Genomic DNA, 18,240 nt, shown 5'->3' on the forward strand with positions numbered 1-18,240 from the left:
TAAGAGAGGAGCGGAACTTAGACGCTCCCAATGCGTGGGCAGTCAAGATTTTTCTCTACCAGGAACGCTTCTAGACCATTACTATAAATTATAAAAAGAAAAGGTGCTAGTATGCATCCCTGGTGGACACTCTCTGTTAATGCAATAGGCCTAGTTTTTTCGCTATTGGCGCCATATCTAATGCTTAGCGATGTAGAGGTGTGGAGCCTACGGAGAAGAGAGACCAAGGGATCCTCATCAGTGCCCACAACTTGTCCCGATTTACCATATCTAAGGCACTGGACAAATCCACGAAGGCCAGATGGATAGAAACCTTCCTGGTCCGCATGTATTTGCCCATAATCAGTGACAAGTTGAGGCACTGTTCAGTGGTATCCAAGCCCCTCATGAAGCCATACTGTGATCTTCCAATAATCCCATAATCTCTGGTCCAAATTTCTAATCTTGCCAGGACGACCCTAGCCAATACTTTTGCTGTGGCATCAATTAAGGAAATAGGCCTATAGCAAGAGGGATTGCACCTGTTACCTTTTTAAACACAGGGATCACTATAGCCTCCTTCCAGGATGCCAGGATAGGGCCAATCACCACTGCCTTAAAAACATTGGACAGTAACGGGGCCCACAGTTCATGGTTAATTTTAAAAAGATAAGCCAAGACCATGTCAACGAGGAGGCCCTGAAGTTCAGAGTCCGTAAGCATGTAGCGGTTGAAGATATTACTTCCAAACCAAGCACAGCTCCCATCATTGAGCTCTCCATGCTCTTTGAATGGTGTTACCTGAAAGATCGCTGAGGCTGGTGTCCTCTACTTGTAGATCATGGAACCATGGTCCTTGGGTGATGGAAACAGCAGCTTAATTCAAATAGTACGGGCCCGATTCACAAAAATAATCTGAGACAAAATCCTAACTTTACGACTTTCGATATTCACAAAGGGCATTTAAAAAAAGTAAAGTTTGGGTTTTGTCTCAGTTAAACTTAAGTTTTGGTCGGATTTTGTCTCAGATTACTTTTGTGAATCAGGCCCCTTTTCTGCGTGCCCCTCCACAAGCCTGCCTGTAAACATCTGTGTTGGTCAATCTGTGAGTCCATTTCTAGGTATCTCCTACCATGGCAAATCTGGCTATGTCTGTCTCTGTGTGCACAACTGGCTGTGTCTCGCTGCATCAATATGTTAAGCGGTATGACCTTGCATGTTTATTCCACTGCATGCACGTCAAAGTGTGTGTGTTTAAGAGTCCATTTTCAAGCACACTCTTGGCGCTGCCAATAGACATATTTATGACTTTGTATATGTACATATTTCCACCACATCTCCAAATGTATGCGTTGTGTGCTTGAATTCCTGTCTGCATCGAAAAAGATAACAGATACGTACAAACAAAGGACTTTAAATGCACAATTTAGGAAATTATTTAATTTTTTAGAGTAGGGAGAACAGGAAAGATTACTATTTCGTTGATAATTAACCATTTAAAACATTTTAACAACCTTTAACAATGGTTACCTCCAATATCAACCACCACCAATCACAGAAACAGACAGTTAATAGACAGGCAAGAAAATAGAGGTCAGCCATCCACTCCCAAAATGTGACAAGTAGGACCCTTGTTGATGTGTGGCTAGGATCAACTGTCAACCACAGATTATGTCATCTGAGAGTCTAAAACCTTGAGTCCCACATGACTTTCTGGATGTCTCAGACAATGATCATTTCCAGTGGCTCTCGAAGTGTCATAGACAATTGTCATTGAATGTACCCCTCAGGTGTCACAAAGAACGGGTAATTGATGTGACTCTCCAGGTGTCCAGGTTTCTAGACAATAGGACTTTTGCTTTGCTCTCCAGGTGTCTTAGACAATACGCGTTTCAGGTGAATCCAGATTTCTGAGGCAATACGCGTTTCATTTGAGGTATCCAGAGAACATGTATTTCATGTGATTCTTCAGGTGTCTGACATTTTAGCTGTCTCAAACAATAGATATTACATGTGACTCTACAGGTGTCTGATAGAACGAGCATTTCATGTGATCTCCAGGTGTCTGAAACAATGAGCCTTTCATGTCACTCTCCAGGTGTCTGAGACAATGAGCCTTTCATGTCACCCTCCAGGTGTCTGATAGAATACGCATTTTGTGACTCTCCAGGTGTCTGAAACAATAAGCATTTCATTTGACATTTTAGATGTCTCAGACAAAAGATATTTCAAGTGAATTTACAGGTGCCCACAACAATGAAAATTTTATCGGGCTTGCCAGGGATCTTGTACTATGAGTATTATATGACACTTGATATGGATTAAAGATAATGGGCAAGTGACATGTGACTTGCAAGTGTTGTAGGAAATACAATTTATTAGGATTATACAAGAGTTTCAGAGAGGAGACTTTGCATAGGACTCTCAGCCATATCTGATAATGGGTGTTTCCTGCTGTTCTTTGTGGGTCTCATATATTGTACAAATCACGGCTTCGCCAAGTGTCGCAAACAGTGGGGATTTCGTGAAACTGTATATGAGCTGCAGATTAGGGCCATTATGTTAATCTTCAAGGGTTGAGGACAAGAGGAATTTTATAAGACTCAAGATATTCCAGGGATGAGTATTTCATGTGAGTATCCATATGATCCAGATAATGGGCATTTCATCAGACTTATATGATTTTCAAGGTGTCTCAGACAATGTGTTTGTCAGGCTGCTATACTCGCGACTGAGACAATGGGCATGCCTTATAACTTTGGAGTGTGGCCAAAATTACTTTCATATGAATCTACAGATGTGTGAAGCAGTGGGTATTTCATGTGACTCTCTGTTTGATTGAGACAGGAGGCATGCCATGTAACACTCCTAGGGGTGTTTTGCATACTCTATGTAAGGTGTTAAATGCTGAAGCCAGAAGTCGAAGTAGCTGCAGGATCAAATCATCTAAGCGCCTCAATAATTTAAAATACAGTTTGGAGGATCTGGATTGTCCACTTGAATAGTAGTTTGGTTACTGACTGTAGTGGTTGTGGTTAACGTGATTGTTCTACCGGGTAGTAGAAGTGTGTCTTTATCGGTTGTTGTAGTGGTTAAGACTGGTTCCTGGACTAACGGGCAATATGTAAGCCATTGCTCTATGTCAGTGGTTGGTGTTTCTTTCACCTGAAGTGAATATTCTGTTTTATTTTGGTTGTTTGCATTCACAGATGTATCAATGGGAAGAGTTGTTAAGAAATACGAACTGGAAAACACAGTTGTTTTCTTTGTTGTTTTCCTGGTGATTTCTATAACAGTGCTTATCGTTTTGGTGGTTTCCTTTATAATTGTTCTGACTTTTATCATCCCATTGACGTTTGTGGTGTCAGTTGTGGCTTTAATTTTGTTTTCAGTTAGAGTTTGGATTATTGTAACAGTAGGCCCTGATATCGTTTGCCCTGGTGTTGAAGGCTTTGGTGTTGATGGCCTGGGAGTTGATGGCTTTGATAAAGTAATCCAAGGTAGTGAGATTGTGGTAGCTAATGGCCTGGATGTTGATGGTTTTGTTGTTGAAGAGCTGGGTGTTGAAGGCTTGGGTGTTGATGGTTTCGGGGTTGATGGCTTTATTGTCGAAGACACAGGTGTTGAAGGCTTGGGTGTTGATGGTTTGGGGGTTGATGGCTTTATTGTCGAAGACACTGGTGTTGAAGGCTTGGGTGTTGATGGTTTGGGGGTTGATGGCTTTATTGTCGAAGACACTGGTGTTGAAGGCTTGGGTGTTGATGGTTTAGGCGTTGATGGCTTTGTTGTCAAAGATACTGGTGTTGATGGTTTGGGGGTTGAGGTCTTTGTTGTTGAAAACCCAGGTGTTGATTGCCTTGCTGTTGATGATGTAGGTGGTGAAGGGAATGGTGATGATTGACTTAGTGTAGATTGCCTGGGTGTAGTTGTTGTTGTCACAGTGGTGGTTGTTGTGGTTGTTGTAAGAGTCGGTAATAGACTTTGTGGTGTAGTGCTAGGATCTAAAAAGAAACAGAAAATATTAGTCATTCACACATGCTAATTATTTATTTGGTAACACACTATGCTAGTGGGTGAACTAATGAAAAGCAACAAATAGATATTAATATAGAGCTTTCACATGGCATGTTTCGGGAAACTAGTTTATTTTTGTGAATTATCACAAATTTTACGGCTATGGGCCTGCCCACTGCACAAATACACCCATGGGTTTGGTGGCCTTGCACGGTGACCTCGCATGACTGCAAACTCAACATTTTCCTCCTGGAAACCAAGATACTGTACCCCAACAGTTTTCTTACTATTTTTATTCTTCTTACATATTTAAATAGCCTGGGGCTCACTACATAGGTAGTGGAGTACTTTACATAAAGAACATTATACATTGAAGTAACAATCATACTATATATTTATAAGCTGAGAAACACAAACTATGAGTCAGCAGAAAGTAATTGCTGCAACAGTAACAAGGGATGAGTCTACTAACTATCCAGTTACAGGTAGAGTTGCTATGGATAAGTTGTTAGAGCCCCAAGTAAAGCTAGTACGTTTGAATTTCATCTGATAGTTTCATGGATGTAAATAGGCTGCAGGTACTTGACATGCAAAATCCCGGTTGAGATTTTTTTTGTCATGGTGATTTCAAGAAGTAGACTCACTTGCTCTTGTTACTGATCTATACAATGCCCTGCAACACCAGCCAGTAGCTGAGCAAGTGGCTAAAACTGCCAACCTATAGAACAATTGAGCTATCATTGTGGGGGGGAGGGAACTCAACAGACGGCGACAAGGGAAAATTAGATAAATAACTAATTTTCCCTTATTGTCATCTGTCTAGTACCCTCACCTGCCTCACCGGTGTTACCTGCATGAGCTGCTCTTGCTTGGTAGTGAGCTCCTACGCAGGAAGGACCTTTCTTAGTGCACAACCTTGGAAGTGTAAGGCAAAATCCCCTAGGAAGCCTCCGCCTCTTCCTTCTATGGAGCTCCATGTTCTTCAGATGGGGGGCCAAATTTACAAAGCCATTTGGAAGTCACAAAGCCTGCTGTTCACTAGAGTACAGGTCAGCTACAATCACCAGGTTAGACCTGTTGAAGTTTTATGTTCTCAGACCTGCGCCAAGAGTCCTTTTTGTGGTGGAGGGGGCCATGAGGAGCAGGTCGCGGGTCGCAGGAGGCTGCCAAAGGACTGTGAAGAGCAGGCCAAGTGTTTCGGTGTGGCATTTTCTGCAGTTTCATATTGGCATTCCCCATGAGTTGTCAATGTTGCAGTGTGAAAGGTCAGGCAGATGGAGCTTTGTGTTGAATTGTGGTGTGAGCAGGTCTCTTCGCACTCGCAAAGAGCACAAAAGCTTGATTACAGCTCTCTGAGGACCTGAGGGGCACCCCTTGGGGGTGAGGAACTCACTTTAACTGGGTCCATGTACTGGTGCCGGATGTTGGGGAGCCTTTTATGTACAAGGCTAAGATCAGGAGGCCAGAAGACTAGCAGTTGGAGTCACTATACTAGCCCTGGGTTCAAGATGAAGTTGCAGGTCCAGTTCTCCTTCCCTAGGCAAGGAGAGAGCAGGGAATAACGGCAGCAATTCAGCAGCAGGTCAGGAGTCCAGCAGAGTGGTAGACCCTACAGCAGCACAGTAGTCCTTCTTTCTGGCAGAGTATCCTCAGGCCCAGAAGTGTACCGAAGATTAAGTCCGAAAGTCCTATTTTGATACACACCGGTGACCTTCTTCTGAAAAGATGGCAGATGCTTCTGGAAACGTTCTTTTAAGTGCCTGAAATTCCCTGACTCCTCTACTAAGACTCCAACCTGACTGCAGTGTCAATATGACATCCTTAGACCCTTTGTGTGAAGGCAGAGCACAGGCTGTTTAGTTGGAAGTCTAGCTGTACTCATCTCCACCCTTCCCCATCCTGCCAGCAGATGGACCACTGAGGCACACCTAATCCTGCTATAGTGTGACTGTCTGGGAGGAATTCCCAAAGTCTGTCAGCTACACCCAGTCATGTGACCCAAGACAGGCTGCATGTTTTAATATACAAAAGAACCCAAAGGTATATTAGGGAACATGGGTACAAGTATTTATAATGGAACAAGGGGTCCCTTAATGTAGAATATCACTAAGCATAAATCACAGAAGAATAATGAATAATGAATTCCATGTCAGAAAATCCAAATGGATATGTACATGTATTTAATCAATCATATAACACACACAGGAAAAATAAAAGTGGGGAACATTAAAAACACGAAACAAAAGTTTCCTAGTGACTGTAGAAATATTAAACACCTTAGGTCACATGTCAGTGTGGAGTACCGATGCTATCATAATTGAAAAACATTTGCACTAGTCATGGAACTATTTGTCGACGATGTTTTGATCCCTCTGTACAATATGGGGATCATCATAAGGCTTACATGAATATGCCTGAGACACCGCAAATGCATGTAAGGTAAATGAAAATAGAAAGGATGGAGAGAGAGGTGGAGAGAGAAGAGTTAGAAATTGATTAACAATGATTGAGCCATGGTGGAAGACGACGGGCACTCAATCCATGCACGTACATGGTCAAGTGTCAACGAACGTGCATCACACTGTAGATGAAATATTACCAAGACTGTGAGGTAACGCTTGTGAGAGGTAAAGTGAAAAACTGGGTAAGCCAAACCCAAAATGAGAAGGTGATTATTCTGTACATGGTCAAGGCATTCACAGACATGCGGTGGCTATGGGTACAGGTGAGACAAGCAATGGACGGAATACTTACAGTTAGTAAAGAGATTTGGCAATTATCCCCGGTATGTGGGGCAGGCCCCAAAAGTGCATCGAGGAAGGTGCCCCAGATTATGAAATAAAGAAATCCGTGTCGCACTATAGAGAGCTGTGTAAAATAAGTGATAATAACATACAGGCTAATCGGTGAAGATTGTGTGATTTACCATGCAGCCTTTGGTTGAAGGATTGCAGGAAAGTGATTGGACGCCTTTCCAAGCAGTCTCACGCGTGAGGGATGCGGTGAGCATGCGTTAAACAGACAGAAAGCAAAAAGGGGACAGATTCACAAAAAAATGGGAAAATATAAGGCGGCGATATTGTGGTAGGGCACAGATACTAAAATCAGACCAGGGACTGAATAGAAAAGGGCTACTAGGAGATAATTCAAAATGCCTGAGTTGAAAATATTTACATACATGTTTCAAAGCATAAGCAGTTATAGAGGTGGTTGTCTTACTGCAAAAGGCAATAGAAACAGAAGGTGAAGGCAATTGATAAGGTAATTATCAGAAGAAGAAAGCTGCCATCAAGCTCATGAGAAAATTGACAATTATGGGGGGCTAATATCAAAGTAAACAAGAAGTGACAAATTAGAGCATGGTGTGAACAGGATTACATGCCAGATTACATCACTAGCCAGTGTGCTAAATCCATGTCTGTAAGTTTGCTGATGTAGCATGAAGTTAGCAAATTAAACATATTTCTGGAACATCTCAGAACATTGGTGACAAGCTACAGGCACAATGTAGTCTGTGAGGAATCAAGTAGTCATTAACTAAGAAATCAGGAACACAATAGAGAAGTCCAGTCCTCTGCTCTGCTCACACCAGTGTGTAAACTGTTGGCATGAAGTATCTACTTAAGTTCCTCTTTGTTCAGTAATGAGGTAATGATGCACCTCTGAGTGTAGGCTTTGCCACAGTTATCACCTGCCAGTGTATATCATTTTCTGTATGACCTGTGAGTTCAAGGTGGTCTACTAATCATGCGTTGCTGACTTTGCATTAAATGCGACTCCTGTGCTGACAGATCCGAATGCACATTTTTTGTGTAGTTTGCCCAACATAAAACTGTTCACATGGGCAAGTAATGGCATATATAACATTCACAAGATTGCAAGTAGGGAATTTATTTAACATGGTGTTTACATTACTGTCTAAAAAGTTTTTGGTCTCAACAGTAAAAGGGCAGACACTACAATTACCACATTTATAATGTCCCAGACGAGGGTTCATGCCCTAAATTTCTGGTAAGGTTGAGTTTGCTTGGTGATGGGAAGGCTGGCCCTGACCAAGTGATCTTTAATACTCCTGTTCTTGCCTAATGCAAACTAGGGTCATTCCAAGTGCAGTACATCTGCATTGAATACTGGTCAATGTTTCAGTATACATTTCTGTATCTGATTGGTAACTGGGAAATACGTGGTTACACAAACCATGTGGTCATTCATTGTCTTGCTCGCTTTTGTGTGTCAACAGTGCCTCCCTAAGACAGTACCAGGCCCTGTTCATGGACTGTCTCACCAAAATGCATGGATATCCCCAGGCTTGTAGTTTGGTGCATAAGGTTGTGGCTTCAGAAAAGAAGTCCTGTTTAACGGAACAGTTTCTAAGGAGATGGAGGAGCTGTGAAAAGGGGGTAGAATCCCTAAGAGCTCTCGGGAGATGGCTTGTGTAGGCAAGGAGGGCAAGGAGGGTATTTCTTTCCTTAGGTTTGCGGAACAAGGATGTATAAAGTCTGTCTGCAGATGACCTAATAAGTAGATTCAGCAAGACAATTTCGGACCTGTTACGGGTGATTGAGAATTTCAGTCCACTGCCGTGGGTATTGAGCCAAATTACAAAATCTTTAATCGTGTTCTCACAGCTATGTCAAATCATAAATATGTCATATATGTAGCATCTCCAGTGGCATATCCGGTGATGAAATGGATTTTTATGGGATAAAATAATCTCTTTTTCTCTATGGTCCATGAAAAGTACAGCAAACTTTGCCGCTAAAACTGCTCTCATGGATGCCCGTTTGATCTGTTGTAAATAGTTTACATCAAATTCAAAATAGTTTCGATTTAACACCTTAGCTGCTTCGCAAATATCCCTCCCCAGTGCTGCGCTGTCCATTGGAACTAGTGCTGAATGGACGTCCAATTGTCGTGCGCAGCACTGGGGAGGTAGCGCTTGTGACGACCGTTGGCCGTCAGCAGCGCTTAAGAGGTTAAGCAAATTTCCAACAGTGTAAGAATAAACAGTGTGGAAACTCCATGTGAGTGTGTCTTTGATTTAAGGGTTTTTTCAATGATCTTCAAGCCGGCTCCCTGGGAAATATTAGTGTATAGGACTCAACGTCTAATGTACATAGAGTATTGGAATGGGGTGAAAGGGGCAGTGTTCTACCTCTTAATCATATCCATAGTGTATTTTATATAATATAGTGTTTCAGGTACAAACTCCTTAATGAAGAAGTCTGCATACTGGCCAAGGGGCTCTAATATCGAGCCACACCCTGACACAAAAGGTTGTCCAGGAGGTGCGTTTATGTCTTTGTGCACCTTAGGGAGTGTAAGAATCACTGGTGTCCTGTATATTTATTGTTGACGAATAAGAACTCATTATGAGTCAAACATCCTTCTGATTTTCCCTTTTCCATGATGTCAAGAATAAGTCTTTGTATATCTTTGGAGGAATCAGTGTTAAGTCTGAGGTAATGGTCAGTACTTGCCAATTGCTTGAGAATGTCGGCTTTGCATGAGTCTGTATTCTGTATTACCACACCACCACCCTTGTCAGCTGGATTGATAACTACTGAATGATCCAGTTGAAGACTTGTCAATGCATTTTTCTCCCTGATAGATAAGTCGTATGGGATGAAATTGCATTTCTGCTCTAAATTAGAAATCTCATTCAAAATTAATTTTTCAAAGATGTGCACCTCAGTACGAATACAGCTGTATGGGGGAGAGAAAGTTGAGGGTGGTCGAAAATGTGTGTTGTACTGGAAAAGCTAGGATTGTTAAGAAAAAACAGAATAATGGTGAATCTTTTTGAAAAACCTTTGCAAGACAAGCTGCAGCCATTAAAGGCTAAGAGCAGGAACATGCAAACTTTCTAAAAGTTGTATTTTCAAAACTGTAATGAAAAATCCGACTTTACCATTACAGAGGGTTTATTGTAAGGCTCTAACATATGTTTGCACCTTTCAATGGCTATGCTCTGTACTTAATTTGAGCCAGTGGTCAGGGAGCTGGAACTTTCCAAGATGGCCCAGTGGGCAGTAGTTCTGATCCTCAGTTGTGACTAAGCATGTATGTATTTGGCATTTCTATAGGGCAAATCAAGCCAAAAGCAGTGGAGCGCTGTAGATGGTCAAAGACAAGGATAAACTCATGAGTGATAGGAGAGGTACCTGGTTTGTGGACTACTAATGCATTGTCATGTAACGTTCTTCAAAAAGGTGTGTCATAAACCCCTTCCTAAACTGAAGCAGCATTATGGCAGTCCTAATGGATACGTGGATGTTGTTCTAGATCCTGGGTGCACAAATGGATAAGGCCAGATAACCAAGTAAACAGAAATGCCCTAGCTTACTGTCCCTGAGGACAAGCCTCCCAAGGCACAGCGATTAATAACGTGCATTATTGTGCACATGCAGTACATCAGGCAGTATTGGTGTTGTATCACAATCCGCTCCTCTGCATCTTGCTGGCTGTCATTCTAATTGGGTTGGGAGAGACGCATCAGTCATGCACAATAGAGCATGTACATGAGATGGTATTTTCTGGGTGTGGACATTTGCATCCTTCTATATGACTGTCACCCAGTACGCTTCCCATCCACCCCATGTCAGCTAGTTGCCCTTAACTCTAGCTGCGTCATGTCCCTGTAGTGTGGGAAAGTGATGCATAGTGCCTATCCCCAGCCCACCATATAGTGTGCTTTTAAATGCCCCTGTTGCTCCAACTAGGAGCTTTTCTGCTGGGCTTCTGAGTGCTAACTGTGTCCACAGGTTGTGAAGTGCAGACATGTGACCTGATTTTACCATCACCAGTGTGTTTTACATTCCCATGGCTGGTCTAGTTCTAAGATGGCAGCTGTAGGGAAGGTGTCTGATTTATCTGGATACAGTCATCAGTTGTTTGACTGCATGGCAAAGGCAGATAGTTAGTAACTTGCTTTTGAAATCAAGTCATTGCAAAAATGCTGCAAATGCACTTTGTTGAAGGGCCCAAACGTATTGCTGCGTAACACCAGCAGCCCAGAAGTTTCTGGTAATGGACATGAACTGGGTGGTCACCGTCCCCAGCAGCCCATTTCACATGTAGTGAACAGTACGCGGTGACCTGAAATTGGTAGACAAATATTAAGGCTGCATCACCACTAAACCTACTCTCTAGAACTGCAGAACTGTCCAAACCCCACAGACTGCACATTGCATTTTACAGTTGAAAAGGGTTTCATCTAGGGTATTGCGCCGAGTACTATATAGGACACGTCTTATATGATGCCCTAAGATAGTTTACCGCCTTGAATTCAGGATGGACGAGTATAAGCACTACCAATTCTGACCTCATCTTTTGCTTCTTGCCAAGAAGAAGACCAGTGGCTGGAAGAAACGTGTTGGCTGTTATCTGTTGTACCTACCTTTTACATATGAGCCTTGTAAAAAATATAAAAAATAAAAAGATGATTTGTATGCACCTTGGAAATTGCATTGGTCTCTCTGGTTATCTCTCATGAATATGCTAAAATTGTTGTATTGTGCACCTTTTGCTGTATTTGAATATGTATAGTCATCTTGTTGGGCTGCACCTTGGCAGCAGGTGCTAAAATTCAGTGCACATATTAGGTATACTGTATTTTCTGATAATTATGAGGATAACAGGGTTGGTGCGATTTGTGCTACAGGTTCTGCTATCATTCCTACGTTTTTATTTTATAACCATCTTGGCACAGGCTGAAACCTCTGGAAACAGCTACACAGAGATACAGGTTTAATTCGAAAAGGTGGTACAGAAAGTAGTTGGTGGAGAGAATAGAGATAACTTAGGTGAAACTCGGGACAGTTTAGGTAGAGAAACAGTGAAGAGTTGAGAGATATGTTTGATGAGGAACAAAAAGGAGGATGAGATAGAGGGACATTGTGGGAGCAGTTTGCAAGGTTAGACATAGAGGCCGTGGGAAGGTGGCAAAGGGTTAGATATAGGAAAGCATGGGAGGTGGCCTATTTTTACATATAATGTTACAGACATGTTAGTAGATTGGAGGTTAGTGAGTCTAGACCCAGTGAAGGTGTTAGAGTTAATACTAAAGTCATGGCAGGAAAAATAAATGTGGCCAGTAATACATTATGAAGAGCAACTGTTGTAATAAACGCATTTTCACACATGTATTACTATAGCGCACAGATTACTTTTCAGTTTCTTAACCCAGTATAGCAACACTGACATTAGAAAAACACAGTTTACTGCCTCACAGATTGCTTATAACAATTATTTTACATAGTTAAACAACGATTAGAGGCCTTTTCAATGTGATTTCTACTTACTGCGCACATGTAACCTTGGAATGCTTGGTTTAGCTAAATATATTTAATTTTAAAAAATACACGCGGGAAAATGTGATGGCATAAATTCGGCATAAACCATATATGAGGAGGCTTCACCTCTCCTGATGCATGGCACCTCTTTACCTCTTATAGAATATTTCAGTCTGCACATCTCTATGAATGCTCACATCTCTCTTTACAGGCACTTACCTGTGCAGAACACCTCAGTGTTTATCTGGCCGGTAAATTGGTAGATATAAAATCCATTGGAAACAGTATTCTGTGGACAGGCCTTGACGAGCAGAGAGCCAATCACCTGCGACGATCCATCCACCAAGTTCATCTGTAGAGGCACAGACTTGATTCCTTCACCCAAGGCAGGATGAGATGCTGCCAGGCTGAAGGGCTTGGCTGATCCACATTTTAAGCCGCCAGTCACATTTCCCACCTGCATCGACACACCAGACGCTCCTTTGAACCGGTGCCAACCATAGATATTCCGGTCAGACTGGAAAATGCCAGATGAACTTGTGTTGGAGAGGCGTGTGGATCCATCTAGTAATGCGTACTGATCGCAAGGGTCAGCACACATTGGACTTCCTGCAACATTCATGCAGTCCATGCCTGGAGGACATGGCCCCCCGGGACATTGGACATCCGGGTAGTTCAGCTTACACCTATAGCCACCATTGAAGTTTGTACAGCCCGAACTGGGAACACACTTGTTCATAGATAAATCTGCTGATGTGCATTCATTTATGTCGACACAGTTGTTCTGGGTATTACTCCACGTGGTCCCGCTAGGACAGCACCCAGCAGTAGGGCAAGCAGCAAGGGGTATACAGGTGAAGCCATTTCCAAAGAATCCAGTTTTACAGGAACAGGTCACATATCCTGTATTCAGGACAACGTTGGAAAAACTTTTGTCACAAAATGAGGAATCCTTCGCATCTGGGGGGACAAAGAATTAGAAAATGATTATCGTGTGATCTCTTTCCACATGAGCAGCACATTTGAGTGTATTTCAGTCAGAAACAAAGCCATGAGAATCAGGAATAGCATTTGATGATTTCACAAGCAGCTTTTTATTAATTGCAACATTAAAAAGGAAATTCGTATATCTTAATGTGATATTTGAAAGATGACTCTGAACTTCATAAAGATGTTTCCAAGAAAAGTTTAATCTTCACAAATGGATCCCATACAAACAGGTTGACAGCAAACTCCTAATACCTCATTAACATTCTCATGACAGCTTAACATTCTCCTAAGATACGATTCTAGAACTGTAATGTCATACACCATAGAGATGAGGATACACACATTAGAACCAATAGAGATGAGGATACACACATTAGAACCATAGATAAGATTACAATAAGTATAGAATATCACACATCTCCCTCCCTTATAATACAAAACATAAGAGAAATTTAAAGAAATACAACCACCATTTTAGACATAGTCTTAAAGATAACCTGGATGTTTCGACACTCTATAGGACACTCTTGGCTCAAACGTTTTTCTTTGTTCAAATGAAACCTTCCTTGGCTCATCGCTTAAATTATACTTTTGCTCTGACCCAACAACCGTTTGAGTTTCCAATCGTTTACCAACCATGTCTTTTCTTTTTATAACAAACACTCTGTTTAAATTCCAGACCCTATGATCTTGGGTCTTGATGGCATTTGAAAAAACTTTAATCACAACCTTAGGATGCATGAATTTTGATTCACCACTTTTAACAATACCTGGACCTCTGATGGCAACCAAATCACCAACAGCAACCCTTGTTGATTTTACCGAATTTCTTTTATCAAAATAACTTTTCCTCTGTTCAGCCTTCATTGCAACTTTATCCATGACCTCTTCACGATCATATTTTACTTCCTTACCTTTAGAATGAGCATAATCATGAACCCAAAATGGTTCTAGTAAGGTATTTGGTACTCTACCTCTAAATAAAAGAAAATGTTTTTTCCCTGTAGTGGAATGCAGAGTAATCCTATATTCCTCCACTTTTCTAATGACTTCTTTTTTCCAATCCAAGCCATGCGATTTTGACAGATTAATCACCTCCTTAATAACTCTATTGAATCTCTCCACCATTCCATTTCCCTCTGGGTGGTAAAGAGAGCTTTTTTTATGTACTATGCCTTGAGCACACAAACATTTTTCCATTTCCTTTGAAATTAATTGCACGCCAATATCTGTTAATAACGTTTTTGGCATGCCTTCCCTAGCAAACAAAGACTCCAGACAAGAAATGATAGCTTTGGAATCAATGTTGTTCAAAAAGAAAATTTCTGGCCAGCGTGAAAACATGTCTATGATTACCAAAATATAGACTTGAGATTCCTTGAAATGCAAAGGACCTACTAAATCTAAAGCAACATCAATCCACTGACCTTTTGGCTGACTCCTTAAAATCATGGTTTGAACTCTCGTTTTCTTAGACTTATCACTCATACAGCAAGTATGGCAATCATTAATAATTCTCTCAATCATTTTGTCCATTCCCGGCCACCAATAAGAAGAACGAATTCTCTCTTTAGTTTTTGTGATGCCAGGATGACACAAATGAGCTAACTGCACTATATCTTTCCTCATGCTTGAAGGAGGAACCAACTTAGTACCCCTAAATAAAATATTCCCCTCAACACTCAATTCATTCCTCACACACCAAAATGGTTTAGTGTCAATAGAGTTCTTCTTAAAACCATCCCATCTTCCCTTCATTAGACCGATGACCTCTTTCACGATCTCATCCTGATCCACCTGCTCAATTCATTTCTCTTTCGAAATACAGTCAGTATCAATCACACACACACACTCAAACTCTTCCTCAATTTCATCCTCAATTTCACCACCCGATGGGACCAAACCTGACAAAGTATCCGCTATCCTGTTGTTTATACCAGGAATGTATTTCACCTTGAATGAAAACTCTTGTAAGCCAATGATCCACCTAGAAATACGTCCCGAAATCAAATCCAATCCTTTCTTCTCAAAAATCTCAACCAACGGTTTATGATCCGATCTGACTTCAAAATCAACATCCCACAGAAACGTCCTTAATTTTTTTTTAGCCCAAAAAATCGCCAACGATTCATGCTCAACCACCGAGTTTCGACTTTCTGCATCTTTCAGACTCCTAGAAAGAAACAACACAGTACTCTCACCACCAGGACCGATCTGCTGCAGCACTTCACCTAATCCCTCTTCGCCTACTGAATGATGAAAAGGTTCCAGAGCACGGGAGATGCACGTAAGATACTTTGAAGACTGCAAGTCAGAAGTGACGGTTTACATTCTCCAATGCCAAACCGCCAGAGATGCAATCCGAGGTTAAAAATAATACCTTTCCTTGTATAAACTTCAAACACCAGTCTGTATGTTTCCGTATGTTTAAAATACACTTGCCAAACGTTAATCCTTTTAGATATATATTTTGTTCCAAAACGATAGAGACAACACGCTTTTCTCAACTTCTGCCTTCGAAGAATGCAATCACTTTCGCTATTAACACCAGGGCAACAGGGGAGTATTTTACGATCTCAGCAACCACATTGAGAGTATATTCTTTTCAATATTCCCGGTGCTGCAGATCTAAAACGAATTTAAGAAAAAACTCAGCTATGCAGTGCACTTCGATAACTCCCAATCACTTACTTTTAAAGAGACACAAATAAGAGTGATGAGCAAGTGCCGATAAGCCCACAGCTTAATTTGTGCGATTAAATCCCAAGATTGTTTTTTAAAAAGTCTCACCAATCGAAGTAAAATATTCCTGGTGTTGAGATCCTTGTGAAGCGCTGCCGACTACGCCAGTGTGATATTTGAAAGATGACTCTGAACTTCATAAAGATGTTTCCAAGAAAAGTTTAATCTTCACAAATGGATCCCATCCAAATAGGTTGACAGCAAACTCCCAATCCCTCATTAACATTCTCATAACAGCTTAACATTCTCCTAAAATACGATTCTAGAACTATAATGTCATACACCATAGAGATGAGGATACACACATTAGAACCAATAGACATGAGTATACACACATTAGAACCATAGATAAGATTACTATAAGTATAGAATATCAATCAATCAATCAATCAATCAAGGCATTTATAGAGCGCACTACTTACCCGTAGGGTCTCAAGGCGCTTAGCGGGGGGGGGGGTGCCGTTACTGCTCGAACAGCCAGGTCTTGAGCTTCTTCCTGAAGGAGAGGTGGGCTTGGGTCAGGCGCAGGTCGGGAGGGAGGGAGTTCCAGGTCTTGGCGGCCAGGTAGGAGAAGGACCTTCCTCCTGTTGTCGCTCTACGGATGCGTGGGACGGCGGCGAGGGCGTGGCTGGCTGATCGTAGGTGGCGTTTGGGAGCGTAGAAGTTGATTCGGTTGTTGAGGTAGCTCGGGCCTTGATCGTTTAGGGCTTTGTGTGCGTGGGTGAGGAGACGGAAGGTGATTCTTTTGTTGACGGGGAGCCAATGCAGGTCTCTCAGGTGTCCGGAGATGTGGCTGTTTCGTGGGATGTCAAGGATGAGCCTGGCTGAAGCGTTCTGGATCCGCTGAAGTCTCTTCTGGAGCTTGGCGGTGGTTCCGGCGTAGAGGGCGTTGCCGTAGTCCAGATGGCTGGTGACGAGGGCCTGGGTGACGGTCTTCCTGGTCTCCGTGGGGATCCACCAGAAGATCTTCTGTAGCATGCGCAGGATGTTGAAGCACGCTGAGGAGACGGCGTTGACTTGTCTGGTCATGGAGAGGGAGGAGTCCAGGATGAAGCCCAGGTTGCGTGCGTGGTTCGTCGGTTTGGGTGCGGTGCCCAGGGCGGGGGGCCACCAGGAGTCCCAGGCGGTGGGCGTGGAGCCCAGGATGAGGACCTCCGTCTTGTCTGAGTTCAGTTTCAGGCGGCTGGCCGACATCCACTCGGCTACTTCCTTCATCCCTTCGTGTAGGTTGGCTCTGGCGGCGGCGGGGTCGTTGGTCAGGGAGAGGATCAGCTGGGTGTCGTCGGCGTAGGAGATTATGTTGAGGTCGTGTTGGCGTGCGATGGCCGCGAGGGGGCTCATGTAGATGTTGAAGAGGGTGGGGCTCAGCGAGGATCCTTGGGGGACGCCGCAGATGACTTCGGTGGCCTCTGACTTGTACGGTGGTAGGCGGACTCTCTGTGTTCTTCCGCTGAGGAAGGAGACGATCCATTCCAGTGCCTTCTCCTGGATTCCGACGTTGCTGAGGCGTTGCACTAGGGTGCGGTGGCAGACAGTGTCGAAGGCCGCGGAGAGGTCTAGGAGGATGAGGGCCGCTGTTTCTCCGTTGTCCATCAGGGCTCGGATGTTGTCGGTGGCGGCGATGAGGGCGGTCTCGGTGCTGTGGTTGGCTCGGAAGCCGGACTGCGAGGGGTCGAGGGATCCGTTCGTCTCGAGGAAGGCGGCCAGCTGTTTGTTGACGGTCTTCTCGATGACTTTGGCTGGGAACGGGAGTAGCGAGATTGGGCGGTAATTCTTGAGTTCGGTGGGGTCTGCTGTAGGTTTCTTGAGAAGAGCGCTGAGTTCGGCGTGCTTCCAGCTCTCGGGGAAGGTGGCGGTGTCGAAGGAGGTGTTGATGATGTCCCGCAGGTGGGGTGCGATGACAGCGTCGGCCTTGTTGAAGACGTGGTGAGGGCAGGGGTCGGTCGGAGATCCGGAGTGGACGGAGTTCATCATGCGGACGGTGTCTTCGGTGCTGATCGGAGTCCAGGCTCGGAGGGTGGTGGTGGGCGGCGTTGCTGGGGTCGTGGCGTGCGTCGGTTGGGTGCTGAAGCTGTTGTGTATGTCCGCGATCTTGTTGTGGAAGTAGGAGGCGAGGGAGTTGCAGAGGTCTTGCGAGGGGGTGATGTCGTTGTTTCCGGCGTTGGGGTTGGAGAGCTCTTTGACGATGTTGAAGAGTTCCTTGCAGTTGTGTGCGTTGTTG

General features: G+C 43.2%; 1 protein-coding gene across 1 annotated transcript in view; it reads right to left on the reverse strand.

Annotated features, from left to right (window-relative positions):
* Nucleotides 1-1,405: 1,405 nt before the first annotated feature.
* The window catches only part of LOC147733097 (uncharacterized), a 50,606-nt gene continuing 33,771 nt past the window's right edge, over nt 1,406-18,240 (reverse strand). Inside the window, exons 3-4 of the mRNA XM_086957645.1 lie at nt 12,507-13,247; nt 1,406-3,980 (exon numbers count right to left, since the gene is read on the reverse strand). Of these exons, the coding sequence (XP_086813771.1) occupies nt 2,935-3,980; nt 12,507-13,247 (1,787 nt within the window). The 3' untranslated portion in view covers nt 1,406-2,934. The remainder of the gene's footprint in view (nt 3,981-12,506; nt 13,248-18,240) is intronic.

The sequence above is a fragment of the Lissotriton vulgaris genome, chromosome 2_1 (genome assembly GCF_964263255.1).
Source record: "Lissotriton vulgaris chromosome 2_1, aLisVul1.2, whole genome shotgun sequence".
Lineage (NCBI taxonomy): Eukaryota > Metazoa > Chordata > Amphibia > Caudata > Salamandridae > Lissotriton > Lissotriton vulgaris.